The 17249-nt window shown below is 37.6% G+C and overlaps 3 protein-coding genes across 5 annotated transcripts; 2 read left to right on the top strand and 1 right to left on the bottom strand.

The window, feature by feature from the left end:
* Positions 1-3518: 3518 nt before the first annotated feature.
* Positions 3519-4856, top strand: LOC133730710 (uncharacterized). The gene has a single exon (XM_062158251.1). The coding sequence runs from the start codon at positions 3519-3521 to the stop codon at positions 4854-4856; it is 1338 nt and encodes a 445-aa protein (XP_062014235.1).
* A 2314-nt stretch (positions 4857-7170) lies between these two features.
* Positions 7171-10085, top strand: LOC133734282 (membrin-11-like). 2 transcript variants are annotated; one of them, XM_062161907.1, is made up of 5 exons: positions 7171-7328; positions 7425-7698; positions 7792-7912; positions 8005-8154; positions 9741-10085. In XM_062161907.1, the coding sequence occupies exons 2-5, from the start codon at positions 7457-7459 to the stop codon at positions 9900-9902; spliced, it is 675 nt and encodes a 224-aa protein (XP_062017891.1). In that variant the 5' UTR covers positions 7171-7328; positions 7425-7456; the 3' UTR covers positions 9903-10085. The 2 variants fall into 2 exon arrangements, with proteins under 2 accessions (XP_062017891.1, XP_062017890.1); XM_062161906.1 differs by having other exon boundaries at positions 7180-7698.
* Positions 10086-10701: 616 nt separating this feature from the next.
* On the bottom strand, positions 10702-14342 carry LOC133733012 (uncharacterized). 2 transcript variants are annotated; one of them, XM_062160617.1, is made up of 5 exons: positions 14132-14342; positions 13172-13227; positions 12642-13049; positions 11904-11935; positions 10702-11814 (listed from the first exon to the last, which is right to left on the bottom strand). In XM_062160617.1, exons 3-5 carry the CDS (start codon positions 12970-12972, stop codon positions 10846-10848), a joined length of 1332 nt encoding a protein of 443 aa, XP_062016601.1. In that variant the 5' UTR covers positions 12973-13049; positions 13172-13227; positions 14132-14342; the 3' UTR covers positions 10702-10845. The 2 variants fall into 2 exon arrangements, with proteins under 2 accessions (XP_062016601.1, XP_062016600.1); XM_062160616.1 differs by lacking the exon at positions 13172-13227.
* Between the last annotated feature and the right edge of the window lie 2907 nt (positions 14343-17249).

The raw sequence follows: 17249 nt of genomic DNA, 5'->3' as shown, positions 1-17249 counted from the left end.
GAGGGAGGGGAGAGAGATGGCAATATGTAATTTTTAACTTTTTGGAGCCCAAAATCGTCATTTAAATTGGGTTAGTGGGAACAAAATTCTCTTAGTTGTGTAAGGGCAAGTTCACCGGGGCGTGTGGTGCCCGGGCACCACGTCAAAAGGTGACTGAAGTCACCAGAAAATCACTGTTCACCGTTCCACCGAGCTGGGCTTCCCCAACAGTAGATGACCCAGGACAACAGCTCGGGCAACTTCCTCCCCGAGCCCGTGACCCAGGCCTCCAGCTGGCCCAAAAAGATGAGCTGAGGGGAGACGCGCCAGGAAGGTAGAGTAGCGGCCACTCGCTTGTCTTCTAGCGGAGGAAACGCTGCAGCGCGTGGGAGGCCGGATTTTGTCCGGTTGTGGCATGTGGTCTTCCTGACGTGGCGTCTAGCCGTTGGTTTGCTTGGAAAATTGAAGCCAACGGTCCACAGATCTTGACCGTTGGTTTTAATTATGAATGAGATCTGATGGACATCAATTAAGGAGTTAGATAAATTGAGAAAAGGAAAAATATATATATTGTTTGTAACCGTTAAATTACAACGGTAATAAAATAAAAAAAAAACCAAAATTTCCTATAAATACCTCACCTCCTAATTTACCTCTCACACCAAAAAAATCATCTATCTTACTTCCTAAAATTTTTTTGCTCCTTCTCCTCATAGCTTTCATACTCTACAATTTTTTTATTCGAATATGAGTGTACGAGGGAATACGATTGTCCAACCCGTAGGAGATCCAAGTATTGACGGGACACGTTGGCAGACTATTGAAGACATTCAATTGTGCAAGTCTTGGAGGGCTGTTAGCCAAGATCCCGCAAAGGGTACGGAACGAAGAAAAGATGATCTATGGTTAGAGGTACGCCAACACTATGCCGAACATTGGGATGGATATGTCCGATCATTGCAAGCTTTTCAAGGGAGGTGGAAAACCTTGAAAGTCGAACTCTATGCTTGGCATTGTGCGTTAAGGCAAGCGAAACTTTGATACAAGAGTGGTGCTAATATGATTGATGAGGTATGAATTTGTAGTGTAACACAAATATTAATTTTTATTATTCTTTTAGTGTATATTAAAATTTAATTAGTTGATACATCTTACTTTAAATAAGGGAAAATTACTGGTCCCCCCTTTAACTTTTGGTGCGTCGACAGTTCAGTCCCTGCTATTTCAATTTTAACAGATAACTCCCTACACATTCAAATTTCACACAATTTGGTCTAAAATGACCATTTTACCCCTCACTTCCTTTTTTTTATATATCTAATATATACACACACACACACACATATATACATATATCTACACATACATACATACATACATATATATATACACATACATATATATATATACACACACACATATACATTATATATATACACACACATATGTATAAAATTATACATATATTTATATATCTACATATACATACATATATATATATATATAGATATACACACACACACACATTAGATATATAAAAGTCGTGCATTTTTTTTATAATATGAAACATAAACATAGTATATAGACTTACCAAATACATAAACACATTAGATATATATGTATATATATATATATATATATATATATATATATATATATATATATATGTAGATATATTTGTATATATCTACATATACACAAATATATCTACATATATATATATATATATATATATATATATATATGCATATGTGTATGTATATATCTGCATATGTATATGTACACACATATATACATATAAATATATATAAAAAGAGAGAGAGAAGAATAAAAATATACACACACACATATACATACATATATACATACATACATACATACATACATATATACTCACACACACACACACGCACACACACATATATATATATATATATATATATATATATAAAGAGAGAGAAGAATAAAAAATATATATACATACACACACACACACATATATATACATATGTATAAAAGAGAGAGAGAGAAGAATAAAACAAAAAACAAAAAAAAATAAGTGAGGGGTAAAATGGTAATTTTGGATCAAATTGTGTGAAATTTGAATGTTTGGGGAGTTATCTGTTAAAATTGGAATAACAGGGACTGAACTGTCGACGCACCAAAAGTTAAAGGGGGGACCAGTAATTTCCCCAAATAATAATTACATTCTAGTTTTAATTTGTTGGTCTCTTAATTAAATTCACAACACAATGCAATTCCTAAAAGCCTTGATTTATGCGCAGTGATGAAAAAGATTGCAACAAAAAGTTAATTCCATAGCATAACAAAATAAAGGGTGATAATCATGATTCGTGAATGATAAATAATAGTTGATATAGAAGGTCGCTTGGATTCCTTTCCATGGCTTCCAACAGATTTCATAGGAGGTGAGAGTCTTTCCAACTCTGAACTCAAATTTGTTTAGTTTCATAAAGAAATCATCAGGTTTTCCTCTCTTCGGTTACCTTTTATTTACTTAAATCATCAAAAAGATGATCAGGGGTGAACCAAGATGATGAACATGGTTACATGAAGTGGCTTTGTGAGAGATGACGATGAATTGTTTCATTGAAGAAGACGATGAACTAGGTGGTGGTTGAGGTGGATTTGGGCAAAATAGGTAGTTTATGGAAAAAAAATGAAGACCAAAAAAATTGGAATGTGTATTTAGTAATTGGTGATGTGCGGAAAAAATTTTGGGTTCTTGACCTATAGCACTAAAATAGGTTAAAATTAGCTCACTTAGAGCAAGTTCACCCGTTGGGTTACCAGGTCACGGTCACCAGGGCACCAGGGCAGGAAACTATTCACTGCCACTGGATCTTTGCTTCCACCCATTGGGTCAGGGTCACCAGTCAGTTACTGTTCATCGAATATTTTACAAATTTTTTTTTGGAAAATGAGAAATGTATGATGTAAATAAATAGTATTGATAAACAATTTGAAAATGCAACCAAAGAAAATTTTATTGGTAGACAAATTATATGTCCACCGACACTCTTTTTTTTTTTTTTTTTTTTTTACTCCACCTACAGTTTTATCATATATACACTACCGACAAAGTTTTTGAAAAGTGTGAAAATATTTAAAACTCCACCGACACTTTTATCATGTACACCACCGACAAAGTTTTTGAAAAGTGTGAAATTTTTTTTAACTCCACCGACACTTTTATCACATGCACACCACCGACAAGTTTTTTGAAAAGTGTGAACAAATTTTAAAATCCACCGACACTTTTATCACATGCATACAACCGACAAGTTTTTTGAAAAGTGTGAACAAATTTTAAAATCCACCGACACTTTTATCACATGCACACCACCGACAAGATTTTTGAAATGAGTGAGTGATAACCCACCGACACTTTTATGTGTGGAAAATTTCAATAAATAGACATGATGTTTTCACTACATACACACACCATCCGAGCTTAACAAAACTTCACCCTTTTCATATCTCTAGCATTACATATTTCCTAAATTCCCCTCGTTGCAATGAACAATTTGTGGGATCAAATTCGACAGTCTCAGGATGAGGATGATGAAGAGATGATGGCCACCAACGCCATTGTCATGGTTGCAGTCACTCAAGAATCTGGAAACCAACACCGAGGGCGCGGTTCTCATCCGGGTCGTGCACCAAATGAGGAACGATTTAGAGAAGAAAGGGGCAAAGGTATGTTGGCCGACTACTTTGTCGACCGGCCAGTGTTCAAAGATGCGGAGTTCCGAACACGTTACAGGATGAGTCTCGATCTCTTCCAGCGTATATCTATTGACCTTTGCCAGTATGATCGTTACTTTGTTCAAAGGTCAGATGCTACTGGCAAAGTCGGACTGCTTCCGGAGCAGAAGATGACAGCTGCCTTGCGAATGCTTGCGTACGGTGCAGGGGCAGATCAATGTGCTGAGTATTGTAGGATGGCGAAATACACCTCCGTTGCAGCCCTTCAGCACTTCACACGAGGAATTGTTGATCTTTACTCAACAAAATACCTCCGCGCTCCAACTGCAGCCGACCTCAGACGACTTCTTACTAAAGCTGAGAGGAGAGGTTTTCCAGGAATGATTGGAAGCATCGACTGTATGCATTGGCAATGGAAGAATTGTCCGACAGGTTGGGCTGGAGAATATAGTGGTAGGAAACAGATCCCCACTATCATCCTGGAAGCAGTCGCATCTTACGACACCTGGATTTGGCACGCATTCTTTGGAGTGCCTGGGGCATGCAACGACCTGAACGTCTTGGCAAAGTCTCCATTGTTTGATGAGCTTACCGCCGGTAGAGCACCTCTTGTCCAATTCCAAGTTAACAACAGAGCTCACAATCTAGGGTACTATCTCGCCGACGGTATTTATCCTCGATGGGCGACTTTCTTGAAAACTGCTCGAAATCCTACACGCCCCAAGGAAATCGAATTTGCAAAGGCTCAAGAGGGGTATAGGAAGGATGTCGAAAGATGTTTTGGTATATTACAGTCACGGTTTGGTATTATTCGAGGAGCTGCTCGTGGGTGGCATAAAGAGGACCTTCGATACATTATGTTGACGTGTATTATATTACACAACATGATTGTCGAAAATCAACGACCTGAAAATAGCGATGATGAGTTGGAGTCCGATGATGAGGAGGATAATAATATGAGGCCCAGGATTGCTGAGGTATGGGAGGGACCAACCGGTATCGACTTTGATCCTGTTGGTAGAGATGCTCATCATATGAACGGATTCATGGACCGCTACCAACAAATTAGATCTGAGCAGTGTCACTCCAACGTTCAGGAAGACCTCATTCAACACTTTTGGGAATTTCAAGGCAATAGGCGTATCTAGATCTGCTATTTGTGTTTGTTTTCTATTAGTTTTTATGTTTTTAATTATGTTTGTGTGGTTTCTACTTTAGTTTTCATATTTTTAATTATGTTTGTGTGGTTTCATTTCGCTTTTCATTTGTAAGGGTATTATTCCAATAAATTTTAATTTCAACAATCTAATATTACATAAGTCAAAAACCAAGCATTGGAATCATAACAATACAATTATTTAAAATATATAACTCCCTAATTTTCCTAATCCTCATCTTCATTAGGAATCCAATTTGTGTTTGTGGGGTCATCCATATGGTTGGGGTTGGTGGATTCACCCGAAGAGAAAGGTGGGGAAGGGACACCACCGGTGAATGGTGGTTGTGGGAAGCCACCGGGGAAAGGAGATTGTGGATAATACCCACCGGGGAATGGTGGTTGTGGATAGTCACCGAGGAAAGGAGGTTGTGGATAGCCACCGGGGAAAGGAGGTTGTGGATAGCCACCGGAGAAAGGAGATTGTGGATAGTGCCCACCGTGGAATGGTGGTTGTGGGATGTTAGATCCACGGGTTGCATCTTCAGCTTCTTTCTCTGCAATTTTTTTTTGTTTTCTTTGCCAGTAATTCTTTTTGGTTGGCGTCATCTTACTTGTGTCCATCTCCATAATACGCTCTTCCCTCTCTTGAATTTTGAATGTCTCGTTTCACATATCCATTTGCAAGCGTATATAATCTCGTTGTTGTTGGTCACGGAGATGTCGAGCATATTCCTCATCACGTTTCTCCTTGGCAGACATCATTGATGTTTGGTTGGTTGTTATAGTCTCCACAGCGGCTGTCAGAGGACTGGAATCATTAGATGCTTTCTTTCCTTTTCGAAGAGCTTCTTTGGCAGCCTTCTTTCCTTGAGGCCTCACCGAAGGATTGGGAGTTGCATCGGCGTTTACCTCATCTGCATCTATGTCCAACTGGACATGAGAATCAGGAGCGGATTGTTGTGTGTGCATCCGTTCAGTTCCTCCCCTGGAGGTTCCTCCAGCCGAAGAGGAATGGTTTGGAATGTCTTCAAATTGTTGAAACCCCTTAACAATCTCGTAACATTCTAAATTAATGAAATCACCTTTTTTTTGTTTTCCTTTCGATTTGGTCATCGCAGCTCTCCACAAATCTTGTGCTTGACGTAGCTATTTAATTTAAACAAAAAAGTATATTTATATTAGTACAAATATAAATGAGGTACAATGTATCAACTATTTAAGTATAAGGTGAGTATAATGTATAATTTAAATAAAATGAAGTCTAAAGTATGATTATGAAGTACTAATTTGAAGTATAATTATCAACTAAATTTTAATATATCAACTAATAATTTAAAGTATAATTATCAACAAAATATTTCAACTAATAATTTAAAGGGGAAATTACTGGTCCCCCCTTTAACTTTTGGTGCGTCGACAGTTCAGTCCCTGTTATTCCAATTTTAACAGATAACTCCCCAAACATTCAAATTTCACACAATTTGATCCAAAATTACCATTTTACCCCTCACTTATTTTTTTTTGTTTTTTGTTTTATTCTTCTCTCTCTCTCTCTTTTATACATATGTATATATATGTGTGTGTGTGTGTATGTATATATATTTTTTATTCTTCTCTCTCTTTATATATATATATATATATATGTGTGTGCGTGTGTGTGTGTGTGAGTATATATGTATGTATGTATGTATGTATGTATATATGTATGTATATGTGTGTGTGTATATTTTTATTCTTCTCTCTCTCTTTTTATATATATTTATATGTATATATGTGTGTACATATACATATGCAGATATATACATACACATATGCATATATATATATATATATATATATATATATATGTAGATATATTTGTGTATATGTAGATATATAAATATATGTATAATTTTATACATATGTGTGTGTATATATATAATGTATATGTGTGTGTGTATATATATATATGTATGTGTATATATATATGTATGTATGTATGTATGTGTAGATATATGTATATATGTGTGTGTGTGTATATATTAGATATATAAAAAAAAGGAAGTGAGGGGTAAAATGGTCATTTTAGACCAAATTGTGTGAAATTTGAATGTGTAGGGAGTTATCTGTTAAAATTGAAATAGCAGGGACTGAACTGTCGACGCACCAAAAGTTAAAGGGGGGACCAGTAATTTTCCCTTATTATTTTTAGGTTTTTAAAAATTGGTCATAGGGTAAAAGTGTAATTAAAAAACTTAAAAAAAAAAACAGAAATGAATTAACTGAAACTAGAGGCGGTATGTACAGCGTGGCGTAATGGTGTTGGATGGTTGATGTGTCCTCCTGTCTTTGCTACATTTTCCCAATTCATTCTACCATTGAAGAGTTCTACAAAGCAAGTCTCTACCCAGTCCCTCCTGATCCATCACTCTTCTTTCACTCTTCAACCGCCCTCGGAATCTCTCCGTTTCCGGCCCAAAAGGTAACCTCAAGATTCCGTGATAATCACTCTCCGTCTTCTTCTCCTATCGTTGAAAATTTTCTCAGAATTAATCGGAGTCGAATTCTGTGTGTGAAGAACCAGCAACCGAAGGAATCGTCGCGGTTGCAATGGCGGTGGAAAGAGGAGGAGGGACGCTGTCGGAGATATACCAGAGCGCGAAGAAGCTTTTGCTGAGAACGCGAGACGGCCTCGAGAGGCTGGAGAGGTTGGAGTACTCGAGCGGCATCGACTCCCCTGACCTTTGCATGTCCATCAAGAACGATCTTTCTCAGATCCAATCTCTCTGCGCCGATATGGACCGCCTCTGGCGCTCCGTCGGCGCCAAGTCCCAACGCGATCTCTGGAAAAGGTTAGGGTTTTGTTCGGATTAATGCTGTTTCGATTTCGTCGCTTTCTTCAGAATTATGAAATTGAGCCTTCTATTTTTGATTTTGGTGTGTAGAAAAGTGGAACAAGTAGCGGAAGAGGCCGAATCGTTGAAGGAGAGTTTGGATAAGTATAATTTGAGGAACCAGAGGAAGATGAATGAAGCCAGAGAGAGGGCGGAGTTGCTTGGAAGAGCTGTAAGGAAATCTAGCATGCCTTTGTTGTCCATGGTTTTACTTTTTGTTTTGCCATCACATTTCTGATGCCGCTCTGTTGTTTTGTGCTGTAGAATGGAGAGTCTTCTCATGTTATTAGAGTCTTTGATGAGGAGGCACAAGCAATGCAGTCGGCTCGTAACTCTTCTCGCATGCTTCACGAAGCCACTTCCGTCGGGGAAGCTATACTTTCCAAATATGCAGGGCAAAGGGAACACATAAAGGTATCTTACTCATATGCTTACTGTTATGCACCTTATTTTTCACTATTGTATTGCGATTTGTCTCTATGATATAATTAGTAAGCTAATTGCAGTTTCTCATAGCGATCTGTGATATTTCTTGTATGTAGTAGTTACTCAGGTTATGTGTAGCAAATTTGAAAGTATCACTCAGACGGTTATTTGAGAAATTGGTTCACTATAGGTCCGACAGGAGTATATGTGATGAATATAAGTCATAGCAAGGTCCATCATTTTAGAAGAGTATATGTGATGCAAGACACCGTAGAGTTAAAGAGGATATAGAGAGAATAGGAAGAACTAAACAAGAATCAAAGTAGGAGACCTCAAATGTATTTGAGATGGAAATCAATACCATTGTGATAAGTTCCCTACCATTGTCCTAAACCCTAACAATTGGGCCATAAATCACTTTAAATAAATGCTAATAAATAACCAACTCCCCTCTATTTCATCTTATTGAGTGAAAAGCAAATGGCAGTAAAGGTTCTGAATTTGTTCTTATTCTTGAAACTGATCTAGGACCTTAAGCACAAGATGGGAGTTGTGTGGTGAGCTACAAACTTGCGAAATCAAAAGTGATTTAGAAGAAAAATTGTTTAGGGTTAATGTTTATTGTTTATTTCATAGGTTTGAACTTTGAAGAAAAGAAGGGGTGTTGCTCACCAATTATTGTTATTTTCTTTTTTGTTCTTTTTAATCTTCATGAGCAGCAACTAGTGCCTCCAAAGGCCTAATTAACAAGAAAGTTCTTGATGTGTTTTAGATTTGTTTGATGTCAAATAGGACCATATATAGAGCTAATTTCATGACAAGTGATTCTTGATTTCATGAATGAAACAATTACAACTTTTCTCATCAAGTTGAGAGGGTTCTGTTTTGAAAATAAACTTGAGTTGTTGAGGTACCTTGAACTGTCAGTATCATCTATCTGGATATACATCAGTGACCAATCATCAGAAATACAACAACATTGTTGCAACTAGTTCTATACGATTCATACTCAATGATTGAAAGCTAGCCACCTCAATCACTTTTTAGATATATGATAATCTTCTCGACGTAACCAAATAAGGAAATACTTTGACATAGCTCTTCCCCAGTCATAGGATAGAAGATATGATGATGAAGTAACTAAGAGAACTCAGTAGCATAACGGACCCTGCACACAGTTATACATTAATGATGGACACACCTACACAATACTTTGATTAGCATTCTCCTGTTATAGGATAGAAGATACGATGAACTTTAGACAATAGAATTTGTGTCTAAAATCCAAAATTTGATGTTTCAATGATGGTTGGAATCCAAAATTTCTCCAAAATAGTATTTCACAGGACCTAAACTAGCTTTCTTGCTTTATCTCTTATTTTATTTTATTTATTTATTTATTACTTTTTGTCCCTTCAGCAATGAATTTCGAAGAAATGCAATGGAACTTGATTGGCGGAAATGAGATAAACAGTCCATACAACATTTAGGGCTGTTTTCTATCATGTTTGTTGCTACTGAGCTTGTTTAAATACCTCGACACCTTTTTGAATCATTCTTTGTCTTGTTTTCAGAGAGCACAACGAAAAGCACTTGATGTACTGAACACAGTGGGTCTGTCCAACTCTGTACTGAAGCTTATCGAGAGGCGGCACCGTGTTGATCAGTGGATCAAGTATGCAGGCATGATTTTGACAGTCGTTATTGTGTTTTTCTTTTGGAGGTGGACACGATGATCTATGCCTCAAATGTTGTCATGGTACTTGGTTCTACTTCTGCAAAGAGGATATAATTTTCTTTTGTGATTTGGTCTCCATTGGAACGAAAGGCTAACGATCAGTGTACATGGCCCTATTTTAGAAGACAAACATATATAAATATATGAATTTACATGGAATAGCCATCTACCTTCTCTTTGATTTTGTTGGCTTTCTTAATATCGATGGTTTAAATCTCCTAGTCTGATCACGCTCTTTGTTACAAAAAGTCATGTAATTTACAAGACCCAACCATACCACTCGGCCATGTGAGCTCTCTCGGTTGCTGAAATGTCTTTCAACTGCCAAAATGTAACCTTTTTTGTATTTTTTGAATTCATCTCTCTACGAGTAAAAATTCCACCAGACTGGTCTTTAGGCCATTCTTATTGGCTTTGTGCCATCATGGTAGCTCAACAAAGTTTTTTATTTTTATTATTTTTTTTTTTAGGATGTGGTCTATAAATTTTTTTAATGTCGAGATACAATTACAAACAGAAATCCAAATACAACACATGGGATGAATAGAAAACCAGATTCAAGTCAAGGAACTTCACGGTTAAAGACATGAATTGGTTCATTGAATCTATGATCATTTTGGCAAAACTAGTTAATACTTGAGGTCACACTGGATCCTATTTCTTTTTTTCTTTTTTTTGGTACAATCACTGGATCCTATTTCTCTCCTACTATTTCTGACAGTATAATATGATGATATGGGCAATCCTGAGCCAGTAGAATACATTGGTCATAAGACATTAGATATCTGGAAAATGAGTGAACGGGAAATTTCAAATGATACTGAACTTATTGCTGAAGCTAGTATACATTTTCCAGAAGAACAATCCTAAAGTGCAGGTGTAACATCTATAAATAAACAGCTGCTTGCCTCTATTTCTTACAAGCTGGGAGTGGGGGGCACTCAATCTTTACGATACCTGGCCCAAAACCCCTTCTTCCTAGCTGAATCATTTTCCGAAAGTGGTCTACTCCACTTGGATCCAAGTGAAAAGTGCCGTTTCAAGAAAGGCTTAGTAAAGGAGTTCCTTGTACTGGAACTGGGTTCTAACTTGGCTACTACTTTTCCTTTTCTATCAGTGTTCTTTTGATGATCAAAAACATCATATTCACCATCAAAGTAGCTATCCACAACTCTATTTTTGGATATCTTGTGGTTTCTTGCTTTTAAATCAGATTCTGACCTCATCGCTTTTCTTGACATCTTCCAGACTTGCTTCTCTCCTACCATACAAATTGGGCAAACCGGGTCGTACCTATCAGTCTCCAATGTCACAGTCTCCAAGCACTCAGCATGGTAAACATGTCCACAAACTAACACAGCCGCCACAGAGATCTCACTGCTGGCAATAATTTTCTGGATGCTCCATGAAGTTCTCTCAGTTAGGAGCTTTGAGCAGACCCCACAAGACTGCATATCTACTGAAGGAGAACATGAGAACCTGCTGCTACAACCACTTTGCTTTCCATGGATAGAACCAAAGTGCTCACTGTCAAAAGACCACCTTTCCCTTTGAGATGAAGCCACAAGCTCAGAGAAGGTGCGCATAGACCACCCATCAGATGACCCAGCTTGGGATCCAGTTGCCAAGTCATTGCTGCAACTAGAGAGTACAAAAGATTGTCTTCCTTCAGATATTGAGTTGTTATTTGGAGATTTCAAACCCAATATTCGACTGTCAGAAATCTGTCTCAGTAACTGATGTCCTGGTGAACGACGGGCCCGCCTTGATGGGGTTGAGTTGGAGAAAAGTGGATAGCTGGGGGCAGGAGAAGGTTCAGCAGTTGGTATTGAAATAGTTGTAGGGATGGATAATGAAGGATTTAGAGCGGATGAATCTTCAATTCCCGGTGATTCTGCCAAATTTTTAACCTGAAATCCAATTGAAAAGAGTTTAATCTAATGACAAAGGGTAAAAGGCTACAGCATAACAAATGCAATTTTGATTTGGTCAAACTCACATCTGGAGAATAATTGCTCATCATGGATAGATCTGCACAAAGCACATACCCATCTCAGTAAATCAGAAACAATGGATGCAACAAATTAATAGCTTCCGATAATAAATTATGATCACTTAACATGGAAGTATCCCTGATGTGTGCGTGTGTGGGTGTGGGTGTGGGTGTGGGTGTGGACGTGGGCGTGCTTATAAACATCCTGAGACCTAAACTGATCAGAACTTATTTGACACAATTAGCAGTTTCCATTGAGCAAGTAATTGCAAAGCAAGGAAATACACGCTACCAATGACCTTGTTTACATTACACGTTGTGTGGCAACAAGACGGGGTGAGACTTCAATGGTACCCAAAAGTTTGCATGTATCCACTATTGTGGAAGAAATAAATCAGCACACAGCTTTATAAGTTTGAAACTAGTTCTAAGACAGCAAGGTTTACAAACTCCTTTTAGATCAGTCATTTACCGATATAAGAAAGTCCTACCAGTTCACACGGTAGGTTCTTGTGTCCTTTTCATTACCAGAGAAAATTTTCTAATGTGGAACTTTATAAACCAAGGATCAAGAGACCGTTGCAGGTGCTCACTCCATTTTAATCTTTTGCAAACCAGTCTTCTAAACAATATAGCACAAATTCTCTACTTTCATGATTTCTAATTTAACTAAATAAATTTCATGAAGAGATCACAGTATTTCAGTTTCCAAAAGTTGATATGATATTGAAATAAAATGTACACCTGAAGACGGAGTCCTCAGACTTGCACAAATTCCACCACCATGAACGGGGGACTTTTGGGAGATAGGTGTACCAAAATTCTCCAGTGGGCTCCCCAAATCAGAAAAATTGCCTCTTTCAGAACTCAATGCCCCTTTTAACTCCATGCTAGCATTCCTACTAGTTCCACGAGAAGCACGATATGGAGTATCAATTTCACCGGCAACACGCCTTCGATTATCATATCGGAAACTCCATGATGGGGAATATAAGGCATTCCTGCGCAATGTTTCATTTCCAGTTCTGTTCGGGTCAGATCTCTCCCTTGCAGCAACACAACAAGCTGACCCCATGATTGCCAAGTAACTGAAAGTCTATTGCAGTGGAGTCCACTATAATTATACACAGAACCAACACAAGGCCAGCCTTCCTGTTATGACAAAAAGTTCAAAAAATAAAAATTTGAAGGATTGAAAGAAACACAACTAAAATGAAATTGCATGTAAGGAAGGAGGAAAACAAGAAGATTGCATTCAATAGTAAAACACATACACAAGAAATCTCAAAAACTGCCTCAAACCATTTTTCTCACAGTGAACTCAACTCCCCTGAAAAGTGTCAAAAAATGTGTGGGCGAGAGTTTAATTCCATTGGTAATGCTTAACCATCCAAAGTAAAACTTCTTCAGGCCCTTGGCTCTCATATGTACCAAAAAGAAGAAGAAGAAGAAGAAAAACCATGTAAGTAGAAAATTGCGGTAACAGCTTTTATACGAAAGGAAAGGGCAACACGGCTGTAACATTATCTGTAGTATTCAATAAACCGCAAGGCTAGTTTAGTGTCATCTTCTTTTCCTTTCAGCTCTGAATTATTCAGTATAACCAATTTCTAGGTTATGTGCTTGATTTGCTGCAAACACTGTTTGCGGGATTCAATTGACCCGTAAGGAATAGATTTGTGCACACTAGTGCTTTCTACTAAAACAGTTCACATATTTGCAACACATTAATACTAAGAAACACACTCAATCCTGACATTACCATCTAATCCATAAGATAGAACCAAAAATAGTTGCTTTAGATGATACAAACATATTATAACACGGTCGAAATGAGGTTAACATGAACATTCATTCATTCAATGCAAGAGTCAACCCCGATTCTTTAGTTTCAATCCCACAAACAAAACCGAATTGAAACCACACAAGCACAAAGAAACAAGCCTCAATTTGGAAATTGAAAAATGAGAGCCAAGTAAAGTAACAACAATCTTTCATAGATAAAATTGGCTATGGTTGTAACAATAAGAGGAATGAAAGCTCATTAGCAGTTAAAGAGTAGTAAAACCAGAAAGCAGAATACCAAGAAAAGCATTCGAGAGTTGGATTAGAGAGTTCAAACCAAAAATGCCCAAAAGAAATTGCAGGAAAAACCCTAGAATTTGAGACTGATCGGAGTAGAGAAATTGAAGAAGCGAAAGTAGTCGGAAATGGGGAAGTCGCGGATGTTTTACCTTTTGAAGCGATTAGGGTTTCAGAGGCGAGAAAGGGAGGTCTTCATCTTTAGGGGAGAGAGAGAGAGAGGGAGGGATTTAAGCGGTGTGAGAATAACGGCGAGGAGGTTAGAAGGGTCTGATTTGGCGGCAGAAAGGGACGACGATTGTTGTGACGGAGTTAGGTGAGGGAAGGGATGTTAGTGGAAACGCATGGGGACTTGCGCCACGTCTGCCCCTTGCCCCTCTGTAATTTTTTTTTTTTTTTTTTTTGCTAATAAGAAATCTAGAAAAGACTAGAGCAACAAATTAGATACCATACGGATTAAAAAAAAAAAGATACCATCATCGCCCTTAGAGCCGGCGCGTTTGTTACGAGGAATTTGATGAGATTGGACATCTTTATCTAGTGTAACACAAAGTAGTTTGTGTTTGGCAACAATAAGAACTATTAAATGAAGCTCTATGTATAATCCTAAAAGCACTCCAACTCCTTCTACCATATCAACACCAAAAATCACGGGACTGTGGAAGCTTATCTCATTCATTCTACTCTGTACTTCATTTCATCATTCTCTCATCATTCTTACCTCCTTAAACTTGCAATTCAACTCGGCCCCATCTATTACTTCATTCCCAAACCCCCATGGTGGCGCCACCTACTCCAACACCCAACCAGACCTAGCTCTCATTGCCAATGACCTCCTCACCATCCTCGAGAAATCAGATAGTGTTGAATCCTTGGTTTCACTGCTCTCCGATAACAAAATCATCTCTCTCGGATCTAAGAACATTAGACAAACCCATAATTGGTTTTTCGACTCTTTATTTGGCCACCCAAGAATTGAAGCTTTGTACCCGAATGTGTTATTTAACAGTGATCAACATGCTCATGCTGGACAATAATGCTTTCAAAATCTATTGGAGGAGTCCAGATATTACAGGATTCGAATCAGGTCTAATGCATTTTTTGTGCTAATCAAAGGGTATGATAAGTTGAGCATTGCCGAGAGCTGGAGACTTTTGCAAGGATGAAGGATTTCAATTGTAAGCCTGATGTTTATACTTACAATGCGGTTTTATATGTTATAACTAGTGAGGAAGGAAGTGTTTTTGTAAGCTTTAGCTTTGTATAACCAAATGTTGATTTTAGAATTAGTATGATCAACACTTATATGATGTCTTAAGTCCATCAAAAGTGGTTTGTCTTTGAATCCACCCAACATTCTAGCACGTATGTTAACAAATTGCATCTGGATAAATATAGTAGAATGTGGGATTTGGATTTTGTTGCCTAGTATTAGTTATTAATCTGCTCCTTAGGCATATGCAGCACCAAACATGAGTCAGGTATTTGCATAAGCTAGGTTATAAGAGTCTAGAACTCTATAGAAATTAAGATGGCACATGACAAACCTGTGAAACAAACATTGCCCCAGCATATTAAATTCATCCTTCAAGACATCAAGCAAGACAACTACACAGTGCCAAGTTCCAGCACATGAAGCAAAATTTCGAGCCGATGTTATTGCAGATACCGATCACAATATCAATGCAATGTTTGGAGGAATTCTTTTCCCCTTTGAGCTTGTAATGCTTTGAATTTTGATAACTTTCATATTGGTTGTTAAGAGGATTTTCCTTGTAATTTTATTTCATTAATTGTAAATAACATAAATTATATACAATACTCATTAAAGCATCCTATGCCAAGCAAGTTATAAAAAATAAAAGCTGAGAGAGCAAATAGAGGAAAATCATGTTGTAAAATTTAATTGTCTTCAAGGGATGACCATTATTTGCCAATATATATCCCATTATCCCTCATAAAATTTGCTTATCGAAAATATGATGAAATTAAAGAACATGAAGAGAATGAATCTTTGAGTTTGAGAAATCCTGGATAACCATTTTAGTCCGCCACTATCAATGCAATCAATTATAAGTTTGGAATCTCCATCTACTTAAATATGCTGAAAACCATCATTCTTTGCGTGAATAAGATTTTCTCTTAAAGTCAATGCTTCGGTAAGAGAAACCGTTATTCTTATCTTTTTGACCCCGGCAAAGATATGGGTCTCTTATTCATCTATGATAACAATTTCTTCTTTCTTTTCTTCCTTTGAAATTTAGAGCTTTTTCTTTTATGCCCCTCACCTTTTCTTTTCATTAATTATCAACAGTTTATGAACTCATATGCAAAGGAATCCTCCTAAATTCTAGTTGTCATGGCTTTGAGTTTCAACCACTACATACAATGCTAGACCCAGAAGACTTTCTTTTATCTGCATCTTACTATTTCATTGCTCATCCAATGTCTTTCTAGTTCGGTGATTACCCAACCAATTAAGTGCATTGAATTTTGAACCTTCATTCACTGAGGAGTACTTTCGCCAGTGCGAGCTTGTTGTGGATGGTGAGTTTGATAGCTTGGCTTGGAAGGTCTGACTGAGTAGTGCGCATCTCAATGTTCCTGGGGACCAAAATTTTTAAGGATTCGGTTGTTCCTTGGAAGTGAATCGGGTTGCGTGGCCAAGGATCATGGCACATGTCGATAAGAAGGTGTTGTTTCTCCTAACCTTAAGGCTATCAGTGATACCTTTGTTATGTTACATATTGTGGTTTCTCAAGCTTGGGTAGTTTTTCTTTGATCCTATGCATGGAGGGTAATGGTTGCTATGCTTCTCGGATTTTGCTTTAGACAGTGCTAGCTTGTTGGGATCATGGGAAGGCTATTAGTTCAATAGTGGGCTAGTGGTGGAAGTCTTTGGTATTGGATTCTGATATGAAATTTATGCAGGTTCCTCCTACACTCAATTCGGTGTCCATAGTAGGGGTTGGATGCTTTTCAAATCTGGGTCAATCTTGGACTAGTCTAATGGGCATTTAATTTTTTGGGATAGATATTTGGGATCTCGGAAAAATGATTCAAGTCAATGTTCTTCATATTGGAGTGGCTTCTACTAGCAGACTTTCGGCCATCTTAATAATCAAGCCATCAAGGAGACTGATTTCGGTTGTAGACCAACTGCATTGTGGTTTGGCATCAAAAGTGTTCAAGTCTCCTTTTACATTTCTTTACTTTATTTTTCATAAAAACTGATTTATTCTCTATTAGTACATTGAGTCTCAGTTAGAC

Source organism: Rosa rugosa, chromosome 2 (assembly GCF_958449725.1).
Source record: "Rosa rugosa chromosome 2, drRosRugo1.1, whole genome shotgun sequence".
In the NCBI taxonomy this organism is placed as follows: Eukaryota; Viridiplantae; Streptophyta; class Magnoliopsida; order Rosales; family Rosaceae; genus Rosa; species Rosa rugosa.
The sequence above is the reverse complement of the archived record's forward strand: the minus strand, read 5'-3'. Positions and strand labels throughout refer to the sequence as shown.

Excerpts from the sequence above, each read along its gene's own strand:
- LOC133730710 (XM_062158251.1), top strand. The coding sequence starts at position 3,519 with ATGAACAATTTGTGGGATCAAATTCGACAGTCTCAGGATGAGGATGAT.
- LOC133734282 (XM_062161907.1), top strand. The coding sequence starts at position 7,457 with ATGGCGGTGGAAAGAGGAGGAGGGACGCTGTCGGAGATATACCAGAGC. Across the intron at positions 7,699-7,791 it reads CAACGCGATCTCTGGAAAAG|AAAAGTGGAACAAGTAGCGG; the intron begins GTTAGGGTTTTG and ends TTTGGTGTGTAG. Across the intron at positions 8,155-9,740 it reads GGCAAAGGGAACACATAAAG|AGAGCACAACGAAAAGCACT; the intron begins GTATCTTACTCA and ends TCTTGTTTTCAG.
- LOC133733012 (XM_062160617.1), bottom strand. The coding sequence starts at position 12,972 with ATGGGGTCAGCTTGTTGTGTTGCTGCAAGGGAGAGATCTGACCCGAAC. Across the intron at positions 11,936-12,641 it reads TCTGAGGACTCCGTCTTCAG|ATCTATCCATGATGAGCAAT; the intron begins GTGTACATTTTA and ends TGCTTTGTGCAG. Across the intron at positions 11,815-11,903 it reads TGAGCAATTATTCTCCAGAT|GTTAAAAATTTGGCAGAATC; the intron begins GTGAGTTTGACC and ends ATTGGATTTCAG.